The sequence below is a fragment of the Amphiprion ocellaris genome, chromosome 9, assembly GCF_022539595.1.
Source record: "Amphiprion ocellaris isolate individual 3 ecotype Okinawa chromosome 9, ASM2253959v1, whole genome shotgun sequence".
NCBI lineage: Eukaryota > Metazoa > Chordata > Actinopteri > Pomacentridae > Amphiprion > Amphiprion ocellaris.
Window position 1 is genome coordinate 36,515,991 of NC_072774.1, and position 18,918 is coordinate 36,534,908.

Sequence of the window (18,918 nt, forward strand, 5' to 3'; positions counted from 1 at the left end):
AGCTGTTTGATTTGGATGTGTCTTTACTGTTCCTATGCACTTGCACATGACAAAAGACATCGGGATAAGCAAGGTGTCTGCCAGCTTCCTGGTTGTGGAGCATGCAAGTGTGTCCCACAGTTTACTCATTACCCTTCAATGCTGAGAGCCCTCCACTGCTGTGAGTGTGACTTCATGTGGAGAGGCACTAGTGAATGGCAAATGTGGAGAAACTTCATGTTGTGGATCAGATTAATGTGGCAATTAACCCTCTAGGGTATCTCAACAGACACTCGTTTCTCACAGAGACCTCGAACTACACGTTTAAAGATATCAAACACACATATGTATTTTTTTTGGGCTGAGTAAATGAATAAAATATGAATCCATTTTTACCTTTTAACCATTTGTAATGTAATATTAGCAGCAGCGCATTTATTCAAACAGTCAAAGTTGTGCTGGAAAAAGTCATATCAGTTGCTTTCTTGCATCTTATAGTATTACATTTATGCATTTTTGAAATATGTTATAAAATAAAAATCAAAAAATTAAAGCAAAAATGTTAACTTTTAAGCATATTGCATTTCAAGTGATCTTAGGTGAAACTAGACTTCTACATCTCCCATTGCCTGCTTAGTTTTCAGGTTTTAGAAAATCTAATTTGTAATGGGAGATCTTTGACAATTGCAGGTCTTTTTTTGCCAGAGCAACTGAGAAAGTATACACCGATCAGTTCCAACATGAAAACCACCTGCTTAACTCTGCATAGGTCCACCTTATGTGGTCCAAAATGCTCTGAACCATTGGGCCTGCACCAGAGGACCTCTCAGGGTGTCCTATGGGGTCTGGACCAGGACGTTAGCAGTGGATCCTTTGGGTGCTCTGGGTTGTGCAGTGGGGTCTCTGGGAATCAAACTTGTTCCACTGCATCCTGTTGATGCTTGATCAGAATAGGGTCTTGGAGGTTTGGAGGTCAAATCAACATCTTGAGTGATTGTCATGTTCCTGAAGATGTTCCTGACTGTTTGATGTTTTTGTGATGTGGTGGGGTGCATTCTTCTTCGGGGGTAGAGCAGTGACATTTAGGATTGCCATTTGCTTGAAGGAGTGTGCTTGTTCTGGGACAATGTTTATTTGGATGTCTAAGTCTCATCGACATTGGTGCCAAAATCCAAGGTTTTTCAGCAGAAAGCCACACAGTACCGATATGATCAATGTTATTCACGTCACCTGTCGGTGTTTTTAATGTTTTAATGTTGTGGCCTATTGGTGTAAAGAGCAACAGGTTTTCATATTGTGTAAACCTGCAAAATAAAGATGCTTTTTGTATATATATATATATATATATATATATATATATAAATATATATATAAATATATATATATATATATATATATATATATATATATATATATATATATATATATATATATGCTGCATATATACATTTGTCTTATTTGCAGTGTTTTAGTATTTAAATAATCTTTTACATAGAGATTCAACTACAACTGTCATATTGAGGAAACTGATGAATTTGTTTTGTGTCTTGGGGTGAGTTTCATTGTAAATGACTGTTGTTCCACTGCATGTTTGTACATTGCAAAGAGGAAGCAAATTTGATTCTGCCTGTAGCCCTAACGCTGTTTCATTTCATGTTTGGAAAACACATTTCTCTCAGTTTTATTTATTTATTTATAGCTTAGAGAGCATTTTATTTGAATAATTCTTTTGATTGGAAAGAAAGCCAATTTCAGACCTTTCTAGAGCTGTGAGAAGGGATCAATCAATCAGTGTAAACAAGACATCAGAGAGACTTTTTAATCCATATAAGCAAGTCCAAGCTGTATGCATAAAGAGGGCTGGCTGCTGGTGTGACATTGCCACCGTGGAGACACTTCTCCCAGCTGGGGAGGAAATTGTCTCTAATTGCTCCTGATTGGCTCCTGTTGACTCCTGATTAGGAGTGACGGCCTCATTAGCATGCTAGCACTACAGGGCTGTCTTTAATGGTCGAAAACATCCCAGCTGACAAATAACCCTACTGCTACTGAAAACTGTGTACCTAGCACCTGCCTCCAGACAGAAGGGAAGCTCAGCTGGTTTTGTCAGCAATAACTGTTAGGATGACACAAAGTGTGACTTCTCTCTGCGTCATTACAGCTGAAGACATTTTACTCAGATCCGTTAACACAACAGAGAGTTGTCCACTATTACAACTTTCCGAAGCAAATCGCACCCATTCTGTTAACTGTATTGCAAAAGTTTTGGCTGTATTTTCTGAAGTTTAAACCACATACCTTTGAAATTTCTGATTTGATTACAGTACTGAAAGCAGTGGAAAATCAAATCTCATGATATTTTTAACTTAAGGTGCAACAAAGGGAGATTAGTGTGATGTCAACAATAAGTCAGGCATTGTATGAGCATAAAAAGTGAGCTAGCTTGAGGATGAATCTCTTGATTTACCTGTTTATTTACCTTCCAAACCTCATTTATGCTCTTGAGCCTTGGAGAGGGACCAAAATGTAACTGCGGACACAAACGCCTGAAATGAGTTTCTTTCACAGGGCGACTAGTTGTACCCTTTAAGATGCATTTTTTCAGTTGGCTTTTTTGGGAGGTCTACTGTACTGTACATCATATTAGAATCCCCAAGGAAGAGCTGAAAAGCATTGCTGGGGAGAAAAATTTGCTGCTGCAACATTACCTGGATAAGAGATAGACAGATGAATACACACATGGACAATATAGAGACGTTTTCTTTGGTCAAAAGTGGCCCAAAGAAAATCACTCATTTAATCTCCACAAATTAATGTCTATTCATGTCCATTGTGTCGTAGTGTAAGCCTTTCAGATAGAGACAGCCTATCTCAAACTCTGAGCATTAAATTGAGTGCATGACTTTATAACACTAAACTTAAGTAAGAGAATATGGAATTGAAAATGTGTGCTGACTCCTTGAATAAGGGGCTTAGTTTATGCAGGACATATACACAGTTAATGTACTCTACAGACACAGATCCAACTATGTAACCTGACCAGTAAAGTATTAGCATACAAGCTGAAAATGTACTTTGTTTTCCTTGACATTTTATCCCCATACTGTTGTTTCTCTATGATTCTGTCCTTCCCCCATATCATTCTCCATTTATGAAAACCTTTTCAATGATAATACAGTACAGTAGTAGTATTTAAGACTCTTATGGTTATGCTTACCATGTTTGCTGTGTTAAGAGCAGAGAGCATCAGTTAGTTCCATTGTAAGGATACAGCTAAAATGTTCGAAGTTGGGCATGAAAGTTTAACAAATAGTAGTTTGTTAACCTTTTCTGTCCTGGAGGTCCCTGCACAGCAGGCCAGGACCATTTTTTATTTACTATCTCACAATTTTGAGGAAGGCAGAGATAAGTTTTTCATATTTTATTCTGGCATTGTGATGGAGACACAAAGACTCAAAATTCTCCAAGTGTCTCTCATCTATAAAGCCCAACGTTGTTGAGTTTGGTCTCAAAGTCTTGTAGTCATTACTAACTGTAAATAGAAATGTTTTATCAGGTGGAAATGAAAGAATATTCTAACACCAAAGAAGTAATAATAATAATAATAACAATAATAATAATAAAACTCCACTAAGGGTCCATATCCATACAGTCCTTTTTCTAAACTTCCGTTCACAGCTCACAGTCTTCCCAGCTGTACACTGAACATCTTACTTTATCTGTTAATTGTTAAGTCCTCTGTTTATAAATTTACAATCCATTTGCTGTGGGAGATTGTCAGACATGATTGAAATCTCCAGAAAATGCAGGCAAATGAATAAGCACCTCAATGCTTTGTGACACTAAAGTTCAGTATTGATTATTGAATAAGAATATCTATAATGTTGAAATTCATGACAAATGCATTACAACATACTGAGAAGAAGGCAGCACATCTTCACAGTAAACACCCTGAAACTTTTACACCCACACCCCACCCGCTCTTGTAGCTTTGTTTTGCATCTGCTTTAACATTGCAGTGTTGTGTCTGTAAGCAACAAAGAAGTATGTAAATGCTCCTGTTTGCAATTCAGTGCCATCAAATTGTTAAGGCAGATGGGCTCTGAATTAACATTTTATGAAACTTACTCTGGCCTTATTGAAGACAACGCGCCTTTTTGTTGTACAGCTGCTGAACAGCGGGTGATGTAAAATGATTTTGTTATTCTCCTCCATGTTTTATTTGCAACATTAAATACAAGCATCTCTGCGTGCATTTGCTGAGCAGGGTGCTTTGATTTGCAGATTAATGGAGGTAAACACTGTTTTATAAATCAGCTGCTGTTTCCCATTTCAGTTTTTGTCTTGAGCCCCCCCCCTCCCCCCGAAGTAAACACACATGGCACACTAACACAGACACACATACTCAAGCACATGCATTGTCAAAACGAGTAGACAGAAGGACATGCTGCAATCACTATTTGGTTAGTATGTATATTATATATATATACATATATTAATAACTACCTTCATGTACAGCTCTCACCTGGCTGGCCAGTAGACAGGATGTTCTTAGGGATGGTGACTCTGTCTTCAGAGTTGCGAGCCCAGTCTACCATACCCCTCCAGCCCTTCATAGGGAAACTGATGTCTGCCTGACCCACCACTGGACGCTTGTGGATGCTCAAAACTGGAAGAGGAAAATGGTGATGAATATCGTCATTCTTTCTCTCCATACTCTGATTCTGCTTTGTAGTACTTGGTAATCAAAGCTTGGGTGTCAAATATAACTACCAAGAAATGCTAAGTTTGATTGAGTGTTTAGTTTGTTAGTCAGCTTGTGAGTTTGTTTGCTAGTTTTTCTTACTGTTTCTCCAGATGACATGCCCCAAAGTGTCATTCATGTGGGCTAACAAGCGGGGGCTAACATAGACTACGATGGATGCATGCATGATATGTGTAGTCTTGAAATAAAATATAATTTCTTCCACTCTAGTTTCTTTCCCAGGGAAATTAGCAAACAATACATGTTCAAAAAAAGAATCGGTAAACCATAAAAAATGGCAACAACAATAACTAAACCCACAAAAAACAGCAGTTCAGATCTGGTGGATTCCTGCATCCTATTCGGCTTTAAAAGGTTTGAGTTTGGAAGAGAAACTCTCATCTAACTATATGTTGGCAGATGATGCAGAGTTCTTTGCATGGCTTTGCTCGTGTTTGAGGTGTGGGAGGAGAGAGGAGGTTAGCTGCCCCAGGGGAGGAATGCTGCTGCAGTGGGCGGCTATTTGGCTGCAGACAGCGAGGTGGTACCGCTATAAACAGGACCTCTCATCTGGCCTCAATTCCCACGTATTCTCCCTCGACTCAACTCAAAAATCTGCCTCGTTTTTATCTGGAGGTCACAGAGAACAGCACAGCGTCTGTGATCACTGTATTATTTTTCCCCTGTTTGAAAAAAATGCAGTGTTTGCAGTCACATTGCAATGGAGGGGTGCAGCAGGTGGTTGTGAAGGTGGATTTAGGATCTCCTGAGACACATGTAAAGACCTGCTGCTCCAGGGAGTGCTAATATTCACCATGGCTTGCTTTCATGAAAATACTGGGGACCAGAAATAGAAAGCTACAGAGAGTGGGACTGTTCAGTGCCTTAATACAATAATATCCACAACTACAGGAAAAGGAGGAATTTGCAGCGAAAGGTGTTGTGCTAATGCTAGGTTAAAACACCATTCAAAAAAACAAAACAAACAAACAAAAAAAAAACTTTCTACTGAAGACTGTTCTTATCAATGACCAAATTAGGGATTAAAAAGGTACAATTCATTTCAAATTAAAGAACAAAGGGCATCCAATTTCAAGCATATTTTAACAGTTTTTATATAATTGAAAAAATACATTGTGCAAAAAAAACAAAAAAAACAACAAAAAACAAGTTTTTAACTCACATTTGTCCACACTACTGTTGAGAGGATATTAGAAATTGGTAAAAACTTCTAGTGCACAGAAACTATGGGAAACATGATGGGAATGTGAAGCTAATGCTTGTTTCATAAACTGCTTTCCTAACATATTCAGTGTTTTCATCTGGTGCTGTATGTTTGTGTCTATTGTACTTTGTTGCAAATTGCTTAAATCAATGCAGAAAATCTAAATAATGACATCGTTATGACCTCATCAGGGTTGGAACTGGAGACCTACTATTTTTAACAGAAAGCCTGCTTACAAAGTGAGGGACAGTGTTTGTTAGACCCTCGCTCACATTTACAAGCCAGGGAGCTTCTATCAAAAGACACTATTAAGTGCACTCTACAGAAGTGCAATATTGAATCACTGGAACCCTTCATCTAACCATTTAAATGCGTGTGGTGTGGGCAAGGCTTTATTACAACCATTCAGTTAGTATTTGACATTTAAAATAGGCTTCACCAGTGAGTCCATCATTTATATGTATAAATTTAGTGTTTACCTACTGGATTATTTTTTTCTGTTTATGTGGTGCAAACTAATGGAGAGTCCGTTTAAAATTCATATCAGTGAGGATCTGTAGTCAAATCCAATTAAGATGACGTTACCTCAAATATATTTTTGCCATATGGCCTTTTTTCATTTTCTTGACATGTTTTTCTTGCCAACATGCACACCAAATATTGATATAGATATATAGATGGAACTTTGGTGTTTGAATCGGATTTCAGACTGAAGGCAAAGGAAATGTCTGTTAACCATCAGCCAACCTCCTTTGTCCCTCCTTTATGGATTGCTATTAGTTATGGAGATCAATCTTCAGTGAAAGAAAAGCTGTGATAAGAGAATTTCTTTGATAAACAGAGATAACTGTGGAGATCTCCTGGATGGAGATAAAGCTGACCTAGGTTATCGGTGACTTCATACATGTCTTGGAAGTCTTTCATCCTTAGACCAATGACATCCACAAAGTCCTCTACCAGACGGAACAGCTCTTTGATGTTTGGCCCCAGCTGAGAAAACACAGACACAAGAGAGAAGAAAGAAAGAAAGAAAGAAAAGGGATTATGGATTTGAGGTGAATATTCTGAGCTTCTACTCAAGCCCCTCACACACAAAAGGCCTTTTATAGAAAACTGTTTTTTTAGGCAATTATTGTCATACTTTCCCCTGTTGACTCACTGCTACAGCTTATCACACAGCTATGACCAACAATTTACAATTCAATATTTACAGTTTGAGCATCATGGTCTTCCTATTCATTTTGATGGCTGGATATACATTGCACTCTATGACTTTGTTTCTTTAATAATGAAAAAAAAACTATCAAAAACCAAGCAAGCAAACAAACAAACAAAAAAACATGAGTAATGCTTACAATGTTTTATGGACATTAACAATATAAAGACTGTACCACGACAGGATTATGTAAAATAGTGAGGATATCTTGAATATATGAGCTACATTTAAAATAATGTTGAGAAAATGAAAAAACAAAAGTATAATGTGTGAATCCGGTTTCTGACAACTGATCAGCCAAAGGAAGACATCTGAATATGTTCATTTAGGCTTCAGGGAATAATAAACAGAAAAATTAAGCATTTTAAATGCTAAAAATAACCAACAGCTGATTACTGAAAATAACTGAAAGTGTTTTAATAATGGCTGTAAACATCCCAGCAGCTGAGGTTAACACAAACTAAAGGTCTTAATGTCAGGTTTTGACAGAGGGCCTGTATACAATACAATGCTTGAAGGAGGAGGATGGAGTATTTTTCATAATTAATATTATATATCAGAGTCACATAATTACACAAATTTGCAGTTAATCACATTACATGCACCCAAAGGATACAGGCTCTAGACTTGGGGCCGTGGGCTGTGGCCTGCTTTGCTCATTTGGTTGTCTAGTATTGGGTTTAGGCAACAAACGTTATTATCAGCTAAACAAAATATTTTAACCTGTCACCACAATTTTGGTTTGGAGTCCTACTGTCCATGATAAAATGGACACTATTGGTAAGATTTATGTGTAACTGATGCTATTATAGCCATAGAATAGGTCATGGGACAAGCTGGGCGTTAATTAAAACTAGTGTTGTAACAAGTTCATGGGACAGTTGCTCTTTGAATAGTTTTCCTTTTCACCTGTACATTTTTGTTGACCGTTTTCAAAATTAGAATACCCAGCTGAGTTTTAACAGTAGAGCCTTGCACAGGACATCTAAACAATCACAGCAAACAATAAATAAAATATCCAGCTTTCTTGACGTAATGAAATTAGGTTTTCCTGCTCAGTTAAATGTGTGAACTAACTGAACAAAGGTACGAAAACTCATCAGTCTCATCACAATGCAGATCCACTCAGGGTACGTTGGAGTTGACATCTGTATATTTAACAGCTGTTGCTGCAACTATTGGAACTCTGCTGCACCACAGTAAGGACAGGAGTGAGATATGTGAGGCTGTTCTCTGACTTTATGCAATTTAACTGCTGGGTAGAGACTGAATTTGATACTTCATCATGACTATCAGCACGTGACATGTCTTGATATTTATTTGAAAACGCACAATAAATTACGTTGTCTTCAAATTGCAACAAGGAAGGGTCTCTAGAGACTCTTCATTCCAGAGCAGTTCTGCAATATACATCACATTGCATGTTTTCATCAAGGGTTTTTTAGAGACTCCATGATTTCATTGAGCAGTTTAAAGCACTTTACACCTGATGAACTGTGTGGAGGTTCAGTGTTCTAGAAATAAGAGTTGATCTGACAGATATCAATAAGACCTCCTCGATGATGGGTGATTTCATTATACTATTGTATGGTATTTTACACTGTGGCCTTGTCATTTCTACACAATGAAAATGTAACTGTAGCAACACTTTCTGATGTCATTTTAAGATTCAAGATTTTTCTTTGACAAAGATTTTCTGGATTTTCTTAACCAGTGAGACCCAGGCCAATGCTGAACACTACAATCTGAGGCCTTATAAATCAGTAAATGCTGTAGTGTTGCATACAGTATGTACAGGCACACTTTAAATGAAATAAATAGAGCTGTAACTGCCACATAGTTAACCTTGATTCTTTGGATCCACATGGAACTGGGGCTCCAGAGGCAGATTTATGTGGGTGATGATCCATCTTTGGCCCTGATAAAGGTCTCATGCCTGAAAGCTTGGCTTTTTGATAAAATACCATACTTTTTGGAATGCAGCCATGTTAAAAGCCAACACGGCACCGTGATAAATCCCCTATTGCAACTTTCAAGTTCCTACAAGTTCCTATTGATTTCACACCTTTTAGAAAAAAAAAGGACAGCCCTGGCTCCTTAAGAGGCTGGCACATAGACATTCAAAGATATAGAATATCAAAGTCAATAATGGTCAAGTGAAGTAATATCTGCTCATATATCAAATCACATTGATTTTGGTCATGGTTATATATGAAAAAACAAAACACCTCACATTGTTTTTGGTGTGCACTGAGTTGCCACAGTTCAAGGCAATAATAGTCTTAGCAATAACAATAACTCTTTTTTGTAATTATTCCATCCTGGAGGAGCAAACCACTTGTGCAGAAAGTGTGTCATTTCCATTTTCATACATTTTGAAGCATTTTGAGAAGAGCAGGTTTGTTTGTTTAGCACTGTTCTTCTGCCTGCATGGTGACACTCCAGAGAACAGGAGGATGGATGCTGGACGGCTGGATGGAGGCACAGATAACGATACACGAGTGGATGAGTGCAGCAGATGGATGAGTGGGTGTTTGCGTTGACTTGGTTACTCATTAGCTATAGTTATTTCTGTCTTTCAGCAGTTCTTGTTTCTCCATTTCGTTTACCTGTCTGTGTGAAAAAACAAAGGCGGACTGATTGTCCACCTGTGTCTTTGTCACAGCGTCTAAGCCATCACTTGTGCAGCTATAAGCTATAAGGTTGCTATTATTACTGCGCACACATTTCAGTAAAAGGTGCAATGCAGACCAAGTGATGGTGTGAATTCTCTTTTAGAGTGAGAGAGTGATACTAACCAGTTGTGCTTCCTCCCATCTCTCCCTGTTCTCCTCCATCAATAGATTGCTGACAGACTGCACAAAATTCTGGAAAACAAAGACAATATGTTTTATATTTAATCACATTATGAGCTTTATGTTTTGTTGAGTGTTTACAGACCTTGTATAGTGACATTGTGTGCTATTCTTTTGTACTGTATTATGTTAACTGTGTATCAAAGCCTGATCAGTCATGTTCTTCTGTGCCACAATTTTACACACATTACATATTTTCATCAAGGATTTTTTAGAGACTCCATGAGTTCACTGAGCAGTTTAAAGCACTTTACACCTGGTGAACTGTGTCTACAGGTTCAGTGTTCTAGAAATAAGAGTTGATCTGACAGAAATCAATAAGACCTTTTTGTCATTTTAGCATAGTGGGAAGAATGGCAATTATGTGCTCAAACATAGCTGTACCTTTAATAATAAGAAAAACACAGGGTAGCATATCCCATCATATGGATCAATACTTGAATTTTCAATAATTTGTGCTTCTGCATCTTAATTTTGTCAAATCTGGAATAATTTTATGTCCTTCAACCACTGAAACTAATAAAGAGTTATGAGAGTGACTCTCAAATAGTATCACAAACAGGAGTCCACTACTAGCAAACATATGTATCAACTCACCCTCATGTCTGCACTGCTGGGGCTGTAGTATGCCCTCCTGAATATCTCTGTCATGTTCTTCAGTACGTCCACGATAGCCAGTAGATCTCCACTGTAGCTTGTCCCCTCACTGGAGGTCACCCTCAGCTTGTTCATCACTTCTGAAACACCATCTCCCACAAGGCCACGCTGTGCTTTGGACAAATGTTCTCGTGTCTGGCAGAGAAAGTGGCTTCTGTTAGTTTTCAGTTAGTGGTTAACACACCAGCATATTGGCATGTTTCTTTTTCCAAACCTATGAACTAAGTTTTGTTGCTTAACCTGCTTTATGCTGCTGGGCTTTGAGAAGATATAGGTGATTATATCAGAGCCAACATGCAGCCTGTAGTACTGCATGAAAATCCATAGAATTTTCACACCTTTGCTCTTGAAAAGCTACAATGCATGTCTTTATATGGCTTGTTGACTTTGACGCTACCAGGAACATAAAGTAACATAGAAAAACTTGTTGATGCTTACTAAAGTTTGTATACTGCGATAGTCATTGGAAATGCATTTCATGTATGTGGGATTCTCCCAGTAGGCGATGCCCTCCTCGTCTAAGGTGCAGCGGCGCAGGATAAGCCCTGTGTGGAGACACACACAATGAGGGTTCATCAAAGTATTAGGGGTTGTTTCTCATGTAATGACTTTAACTTTAACCGTACAGTTTGTGAAGGCTGGATTTGTGTGTGAGCTAACCTATGGCATTGGGAGGACAGCGGACTGCAGCTGTGTCCCCAGCTGCAGTCATCTTCCATACAACATTGGAGAAATTGTCCTCGCCACATATTTCATAAAGTTCTATTCACAGAAAAGAAGAAATAAGTATTATAAAATGGTATCAATCATGTAACCATGAATTACCCGGACACCCTCTCTATTTTTAAGACCAGGCTTAAAACCTTCCTTTTCGACAAAGCTTATAGTTAGGACTGACTGGGTGACCCTGACGGGGTGAGCTGGTGTTTTCATTTGCACAACTGACTTCCCCTCTTGACGTCCCTTTAGTTTGCCCCTAGTTATGCTGCTATAGGCCTAGACTGCTGGGGAACCTCTCTGGATGCACTGAGCCCTTCTCTAACTACCTATGTATTTACTATATATACCATTATTGCATTACATTCACTCTGTTTCTTTCTGTGTCCTTTCTCCGAGTGTCCCTGATCCCAGAGCTGGATGCTGGATGCTTCAGATGTGTGGCTGTGTTTTATGGTCCTTGTGTCCCACCCCCCCACCTCTCTATCTCTACCCCTCTATCTCTACCCCTCTATCTGTATCCCTCTATCTCTACCTCTCCACCTCTTCTGTCCCTCTCAACCCGCCCGGCCAGCAGGCAGATGGGTTCCCCCACATTAGAGCCGGGTTCTGCTCGAGGTTTTTTTCCCTGTTAAAAGGGTGTTTTCCTTGCCACTGTCGCCTTAGGGCTTGCTCTGGGGGTCAGGCATATGGGTTCTGTAAAGCGTCTCGAGACAATTTGACTGTAATTGGCGCTATATAAATAAAATTGAATTGAATTGAATTGAATTACAGCAGGGGTCAAAAACATTTCTCAGTAGTGCACTGATGTAATAGGGCTGGATAAGTAAACAGATTTGTCCATCCACTGACCTGGGCATCTCTTTTCATTACAGCGGCGGATCTCCTCTTGTTCTCCTGGACAAGACTGCCCTCCAAAAAAGGGCCCATAACAAATCCTGTTTCTCTGCTGATTTCCCCCTCCACAGGTTTTAGAACAACCTGACCACAGGGACCACGGCTGCCACTTCCCATCCACTGAGAGAATGAGTGCAACATGAGAGTGTCAGAGGTCAGATGAATGAAATATGACAGTAAAACACATACAAACCTAAAGACCATACTAGTGTTATTCCACATTTCAGTGTTCCAGAGCTACAAATTCTGTAACGCAGGACTCAGGACTGACATAACAGCATGTTCCCTAAAATGTGTATGTGGTTCTCATACCCGGACACTCCCCAAGGAAGCAGTCGACAGTCTCCAGCCACTCTCCTCTGCACTCAGAGCCTCCATACGAGGGTCCGTTACACTCTCTGGTTCTCTGCATGGTCCCGTTAGAACAGGAGGCAGAGCATGAGCTCCAGCTGGACCACTCATTCCAGACTCCATCCACTGAGGGCAGCCAGCACACAGTAACCAGAACAACAAAAAGACAGCACAAAAACGATATTCAGCTATTTAGTGTATTAGGGCTTATTTGCTGATTCAAAGACATTTCATAAAGACAGAGTTGCATTTCTCGAGTGTACTTTTCATATCAAAAAGGTGACTACTAAATATTTCTCAACATCAGATCTTTTATTTTGTTAATGTTGAAATGTCGTAATAAAATGCTCTATGGACTAGCTGTAAGAGTTGGTGTGCTTCTAATAAACCATATAAAGTCAATGGCAACAGGGTTGTATCGCTGCTTTGAATGTTCACACTGGCTACGCATTATAAGAGTGAGATGTATAGATCTTCTAAAAGATTTTCCTAGTGTTTCTAGGGTTGTATGCACATAAAAGGCAGAATGAACTGCGTGAAGGGCTACATACAGTCACAGTTGTGTTCAATCTACATTATATACAGTCAAACATGTTTGTCATCATGTATGGTTCTGCAGTGATCTTAGTCACAAATTCTGGGTTGTAAAAGTGTCATGGATGTGAGAAAGTTAACCAAGTCATATGCACCCTTGCAGCCATGCGCATCTAGTACATTTTTGGCCTAAAGAATGAAAAAATAGAAAAAGAAGTGGGTGTGATTGTCAAATTGTAGGTGTTGGAAATATACAACAATTGTTGGAGGAAAGCCCACCTGTACAGAGGTATGAGGGGGTGAGGTTTTGAAGTGCTGCTGAACAATTCAACTAGAAGTCTGCTGGAAGCATGTACACTTCTTTCATCATTTCTTGCTACTACATATGCATTGAATGGACATTTTCTGCATGATCTTGTGAAAACATTTGACAAACAACCTCAGACTGTTTGGTACAAGTTTAACTCGTCTGATTCTTTGGTTGGTCTTTTTATTGTTATTAGTGTGTTCCTCACCTGGACAGACAGCGATGTTGCAGAATTTGGTCTGTTTCTCCGGGCCATCACAGGGATCTCCCCCAAATTGTGGGGGTGTGCAGGTTCGTGTTCGAGACCTGTAACCCCGACCACAGGTGGACGAACATAGACTCCACGGTGACCACTCATCCCATGCGCCATGCACTGCAATCAGAGCAGCTAGGGTATGATTTATAGACACACAAACACAGGTCCCCTTAACACATCAAAACAATGCAAGATGATATCACTGAGACACTGTGAGGCAATTATCAGTTACTTGGTTGTTTGGTTTTCCTGGGATAATCCATGCTTATTTATAGCATTAATATTGCTTTCTGAGTTGAGGAGTCTCCCTGCCAGTCTGCTTATACAACCACCTGAGAATACCTTGAAATCTCTGTTATTACAGGGAGAGTAAACTGCAGGCAGAGCCCCTTCTGTAAGGGGAAGGTAGAAAGCATCCCAGGGGTCACGCATTTTGCTAACTGCTTGTGGAGACGAGTCAGGTGGGTCTTGTATGGATGAGGTAAGGTCCAGGAGAGGGCTGGGCGAGCGCAGGACGGTGGCAGGATGGGGTGAAGGGGGGCTTACCTGGACAAACAGCAGAGTTGTTGCAAGGTCTCTGCTCTCGCAGTGGCCCACTACACTGGGTGCTGTAGGAGGAGGACACACAGAAACGAGTGCGACTCTGCCAGCCCTCCCCACATGTGGCAGAACACACACTCCACGCTGACCACTCCTCACCTGATGTTGAGTCTACTGAGGAGGAAGGGATGGATAAAGGATGGGAGGATAGGGGGGAAAGAGGAGGAAAAGGAAAGGAGAGGGCCATAACTAATTATCATGCAGGACGCTGCTTCTGTGGCCAAAAGAGGAAGGGTTGTGGTGTGATAAAGGGTAGATTGTGGCTGTGCCGCATTTTAGGGGCCGCCTCCATCAAAGGCCAATATTTGTTAACAGTTTGATGAAGCCATTCTGTTTCAAATGTGGCTGATAAATAGGACTATTATTTGAAGACAAAACTGACGATTCTATCAGAATTCCTGCCACTTGAAAAGACAATGACAGGAGCTTGTGCAAAGGCCTCCATCCTCTGTAGACTGTACCATTTAGAAACAGGTCAACCTTCTACTGCTCAGTCCAACTTCAAACACTGTGTCCTTCAAAGGAGGCAGCCACTGAAATGGACGCCAGCTTCTGGTCTGCTTGTCCTTCGTCACCTGTGAGGTTTTGATGTCATATCCTTTGCATTGACTTCCAGTGGAAGTTAATGCCACTGGTTTGGGATATGTCAGTCATCTTTTCACTGGCCATGACTGCTATTTCAATGGGTCAGTTGACCTATAAGGGCAAATTGGGCATTCGCAGCTGAGGAAGCAGGGAGAGGAGAACTAAAAAGGTAGTGGGGAATAGATTAACAAGTTAAAGTGATACTTAACCTAAAATCTATATTTCTTGTAACATTTACACCTGTAACTTGGACAGGATGCTGTAGGTGTGTGCTTTTCCTTTTTCCAAAGACCAGTAGCTGTAGTTAGTTTACATTCTAATAGGTACAATAGAATTATAGCAGTGACTAATTTTTCCTTTGGCAAATTCCAAAATCTAAAACATCCACTGTTCATGGCCCACTTCTCCCTTTACCGTTTTATCAGTAGTGAATGTTGTAATAAATCATTTCCTTTAAACATGGATCAACGCTGACATGAATTCAAATGACTGCAGCCACTGGTCTTTGTGGGTATGCAAACCTAACAGCCACATTTGAAAGGAAATAGTTCAACAATTTGGGAAAATATGGACTTAATTAAAGAAAGAGATGAGATTTCCTGTTTGTATGGTGAGTACAGAGCTGGAGTTGGGAGGCAATTATTCTAGTTTATCATCAAGTCTTCAGACTTAATTCAGTCCACAATAGGAATTGTAAAAAGCATAATTTGATGTTTAGGCGGAAGTTATGTTCTATATAACTGCTAAGCACAGGGACTGATTGAAGTCTTGAGGTCACTGTGAAGCTGCCAGTATTCTAATTGTTGTGCCTGAACAAAATTGACATCAGACAGATAAATATTGTGAACTGTTTTTTGTCAAGGCATAATTCCAGCATATACCCCTTGTTGTATATGGATTAAGCAAATGAGATGCTAGTTGTGCCTATCAGTTAGTTTAGGACAGGTTAACTCTTTCCCCTGCATCTAGTTTCTATAGTGAACTAGGCTAAACGTGTTCCCACTCCAGCTCCATCCTTAACATATTGGCATTAGATTGAAATACATCTTGAAAATTAATAAACATATGTCCCAATTTATTGAAGTATTTCTCTGGTTGCTACTACTGATTTCGGGTAGAATATCACTTTAACAGAAAGGGAGGACTCCATTTGATATAGTGTTTTACAGACAGGGCACAGTGTCCTGTAATAACCTCAAATAAAATACATTTTCAATATGTTCAGTCAGGGTCCATGTTGGAATTAGTTCACTGCACATGAGGCACTACTATTGGAGATTTTGATAGATGTGTGTATTTTGTGAGTGCAACTCTTTAGGTTGTGGGTGTCACATTTGTTTTATTATATGTTATACAGTTGTGGTGGTCACCCAAGCTGCCACAGTGGCTGATGCATGGGATCCCTCTGCGTCCCGTTGTCTTACCTGTCTGAGGGCTCTGCTGTCCACTGCGAGGCTTGTCTACGTCATCACGCTTGCGGCTGTCCACCGAGCGAAGCGATTGGCTGCGAGAGAGATGGCGACCTTTGCCTAAAGGAGGATGAGGCAAGGCCAGGGGGGAGGAGGGGGCGGGGGTTAGCAACCACAGCTCCTTCATTATTGGCTTATATTTGGGACACAACCGTGACGTGATTGGTCACCCAGAACAGCATCAGCCAAACTTGGGACTTGTGTTGTGCTGTTGGTGTTAATGTGTTGTACATGTGTGCAGTGCTCTCTTTTATATGTCCAGCTGTTGAGTAATGCTGTTTATATGAGTCTTCAGATGCCACACATGGCATGACTAATTAGAAAACAAACAAAAAAAAAACAACAACACAAAACCACATCTGCAATAATGACTATCTGCTGTTTGAGTTGTTTGTCAGACATACCCAGTTGTGCACCAATAAAGCTTGCTTGAAGCAGTCAAACAATTCAATGAAAATACTAACCCTTCTTGGTAAATAGCTTTTGCATATTAGTGCTCAGATGTTGATTTTCTGTGTGCCTTTAGATCTTTGTAGGTGTAATGTTCTTAACATACTGTACATGCATGGTCTTAAAAAAAGGTTGACCATGTGGTTTTTCATCGATCAAAGTCCCCTTTCCAACATGCACTCCTTAAGTCAAAAAGCTGACTTACAGAGGATGGACACACAAGCAGATGAACACAATGTTACGAAAGAAAAGAAAGAATAGCTGTAAAAATAGCACACATCACACGCTCATATGTAACCACAAGCTCCAACGGGCCCTCACCGACAGACATGGATGTACACAGAAACAAACAGAGAGGAGGAGCAGCTCACCGGTGCAGGACTGTGAGTTGCAGGGCCGGCCCTCCTCCACTACACCTTCACACAGGTACAACTCCTCCGGAGGTGACTGACAGGTTCGAGTCCGGGTTTGGATCCCTCCTCCACACTCGCTGCTACACTGTGCCCATTGGCCCCACACACTCCAACCACCTGGAGACACGCACACACACATATACACACACACACGCACGCACGCACGCACGCGCACGCACGCACGCACGCACACACACACACACAAAGACAGTGGTGGTCATTTATACAGCAATGCATTGTCCATCCTTAGGCTTCATTTAAGCTCATTTTTCAGCAGCTATGAAAGGATGCAGTGTTTCTCAGTTTACTGCCAGGTATTGTTGAGATCATTTGATACTAATCGATTTTCTCATCCTACAGGGTAAAGCATGTAACCCCTTAATATTGGAAAGGTGCCAAAGAGTATAGCGTGTGTGAAGACATATTTTTATACCTTTAACCAGAGAATGCCTTCCATGTTCAATACATTTACAAGTAAGGCTTTATCAAAACAAAACAATGCCAAGGGATGTGTCATAGCACCTTTAAAGCAGGCATACTTTCAATTCTCCCTAACTCTAAAATAAATAGTTAAGGAAGACAAAAAAACTGTAATTACAGGGCTCTGGATCACATCTACGAGAATGACAAAAACAAAATAAGTAGTTATACTCCATAAACACAGCATGTTGGCACCAGAGTTTCCAGCGATACCAAATACGTCACATTTTGTTACAGCTGTACAGTTTCAGCAAAGAGTTGAAACAACCCAATACAACAATGCAAAGCATGGATGATTCAGTCAGACTCACTGTAATAAGAGAATTGTTCAGAAATACCCCTGCCACTAAAATGTTTTGTCCATTCGGGGGCAGCTAAAACAAGTTGTGATCTCTACCCACTCCTGAGGGAAATACCTGACTCTAGTTACTAAATGCTTCACTGTGATCTCTAGAGTTGAACTCAGCCTGTAAAGCAGACAAATTCAGCTGATAATTCTGTATTACTCATCAGTATTATTGACCACTTTCACTTGTCACTATGTTTTTACTTTATCATCATTATAACACTCCTTTTATTAAATAAATGCAAACTTATTTAGATATAGATATAACATAATATTTGCTTCCATTTAACAAGATAATAATATTTTAAATAAGCATGACATTGTCAGTAAACTCAATACAATTGTATTTCAGGAGGAACATTTTGCAGGAAGGACTACGTGCAACCAAATAGTTAAGTGGTTAAGGTGCATACTGTATTTCATGTACCTATGCACATATGAGATTAAGATATCAGCACAGAAACTGTAGTTAATGGTTTTTCTTCCATGCGGTGCTTACAGCAGCAGAGAAGATCATTATATATATATATATGTATATATATATATATATATATATATATATATATATATATATATATATATATATATATATATATATATATATATGGGTCGCTTCTATTTCACCAGCGCAGCTTTTCCAGTGTTTACAGCATTAGTTTATCAGCTCAGGAAAAACACAGACCAATTAGGTACAAGTTCAGCCATCCCATGTGACGCTGCTCAGCCAATGAATTGGTCTCTGCATTCCAGCCACTAAACATCAGAGCTGAGTTCAGAAAACAGGTGAGGGGACAGACCAGAGGAGGACAGACAAAAAGATGAACAAGAAAAGCACTC

General features: G+C 39.8%; 1 protein-coding gene across 13 annotated transcripts in view; it reads right to left on the minus strand.

Moving 5' to 3' along the window:
* adgrb1a (adhesion G protein-coupled receptor B1a) overlaps positions 1-18,918 on the minus strand; it is a 175,834-nt gene that overhangs the window by 60,514 nt on the left and 96,402 nt on the right. For 6 of the 13 annotated variants that reach the window (XM_055013312.1, XM_055013317.1, XM_055013315.1 and 3 more), the window contains exons 3-14: positions 17,214-17,372; positions 16,348-16,452; positions 14,285-14,452; positions 13,691-13,870; positions 12,603-12,767; positions 12,246-12,410; positions 11,337-11,438; positions 11,115-11,221; positions 10,617-10,811; positions 9,963-10,031; positions 6,830-6,938; positions 4,505-4,648 (exon numbers count right to left, since the gene is read on the minus strand). In XM_055013312.1, the coding sequence (XP_054869287.1) occupies positions 4,505-4,648; positions 6,830-6,938; positions 9,963-10,031; positions 10,617-10,811; positions 11,115-11,221; positions 11,337-11,438; positions 12,246-12,410; positions 12,603-12,767; positions 13,691-13,870; positions 14,285-14,452; positions 16,348-16,452; positions 17,214-17,372 (1,668 nt within the window). The remainder of the gene's footprint in view (positions 1-4,504; positions 4,649-6,829; positions 6,939-9,962; positions 10,032-10,616; positions 10,812-11,114; positions 11,222-11,336; positions 11,439-12,245; positions 12,411-12,602; positions 12,768-13,690; positions 13,871-14,284; positions 14,453-16,347; positions 16,453-17,213; positions 17,373-18,918) is intronic. The other 7 variants (XM_055013318.1, XM_055013308.1, XM_055013310.1 and 4 more) reach the window with 5 other exon arrangements.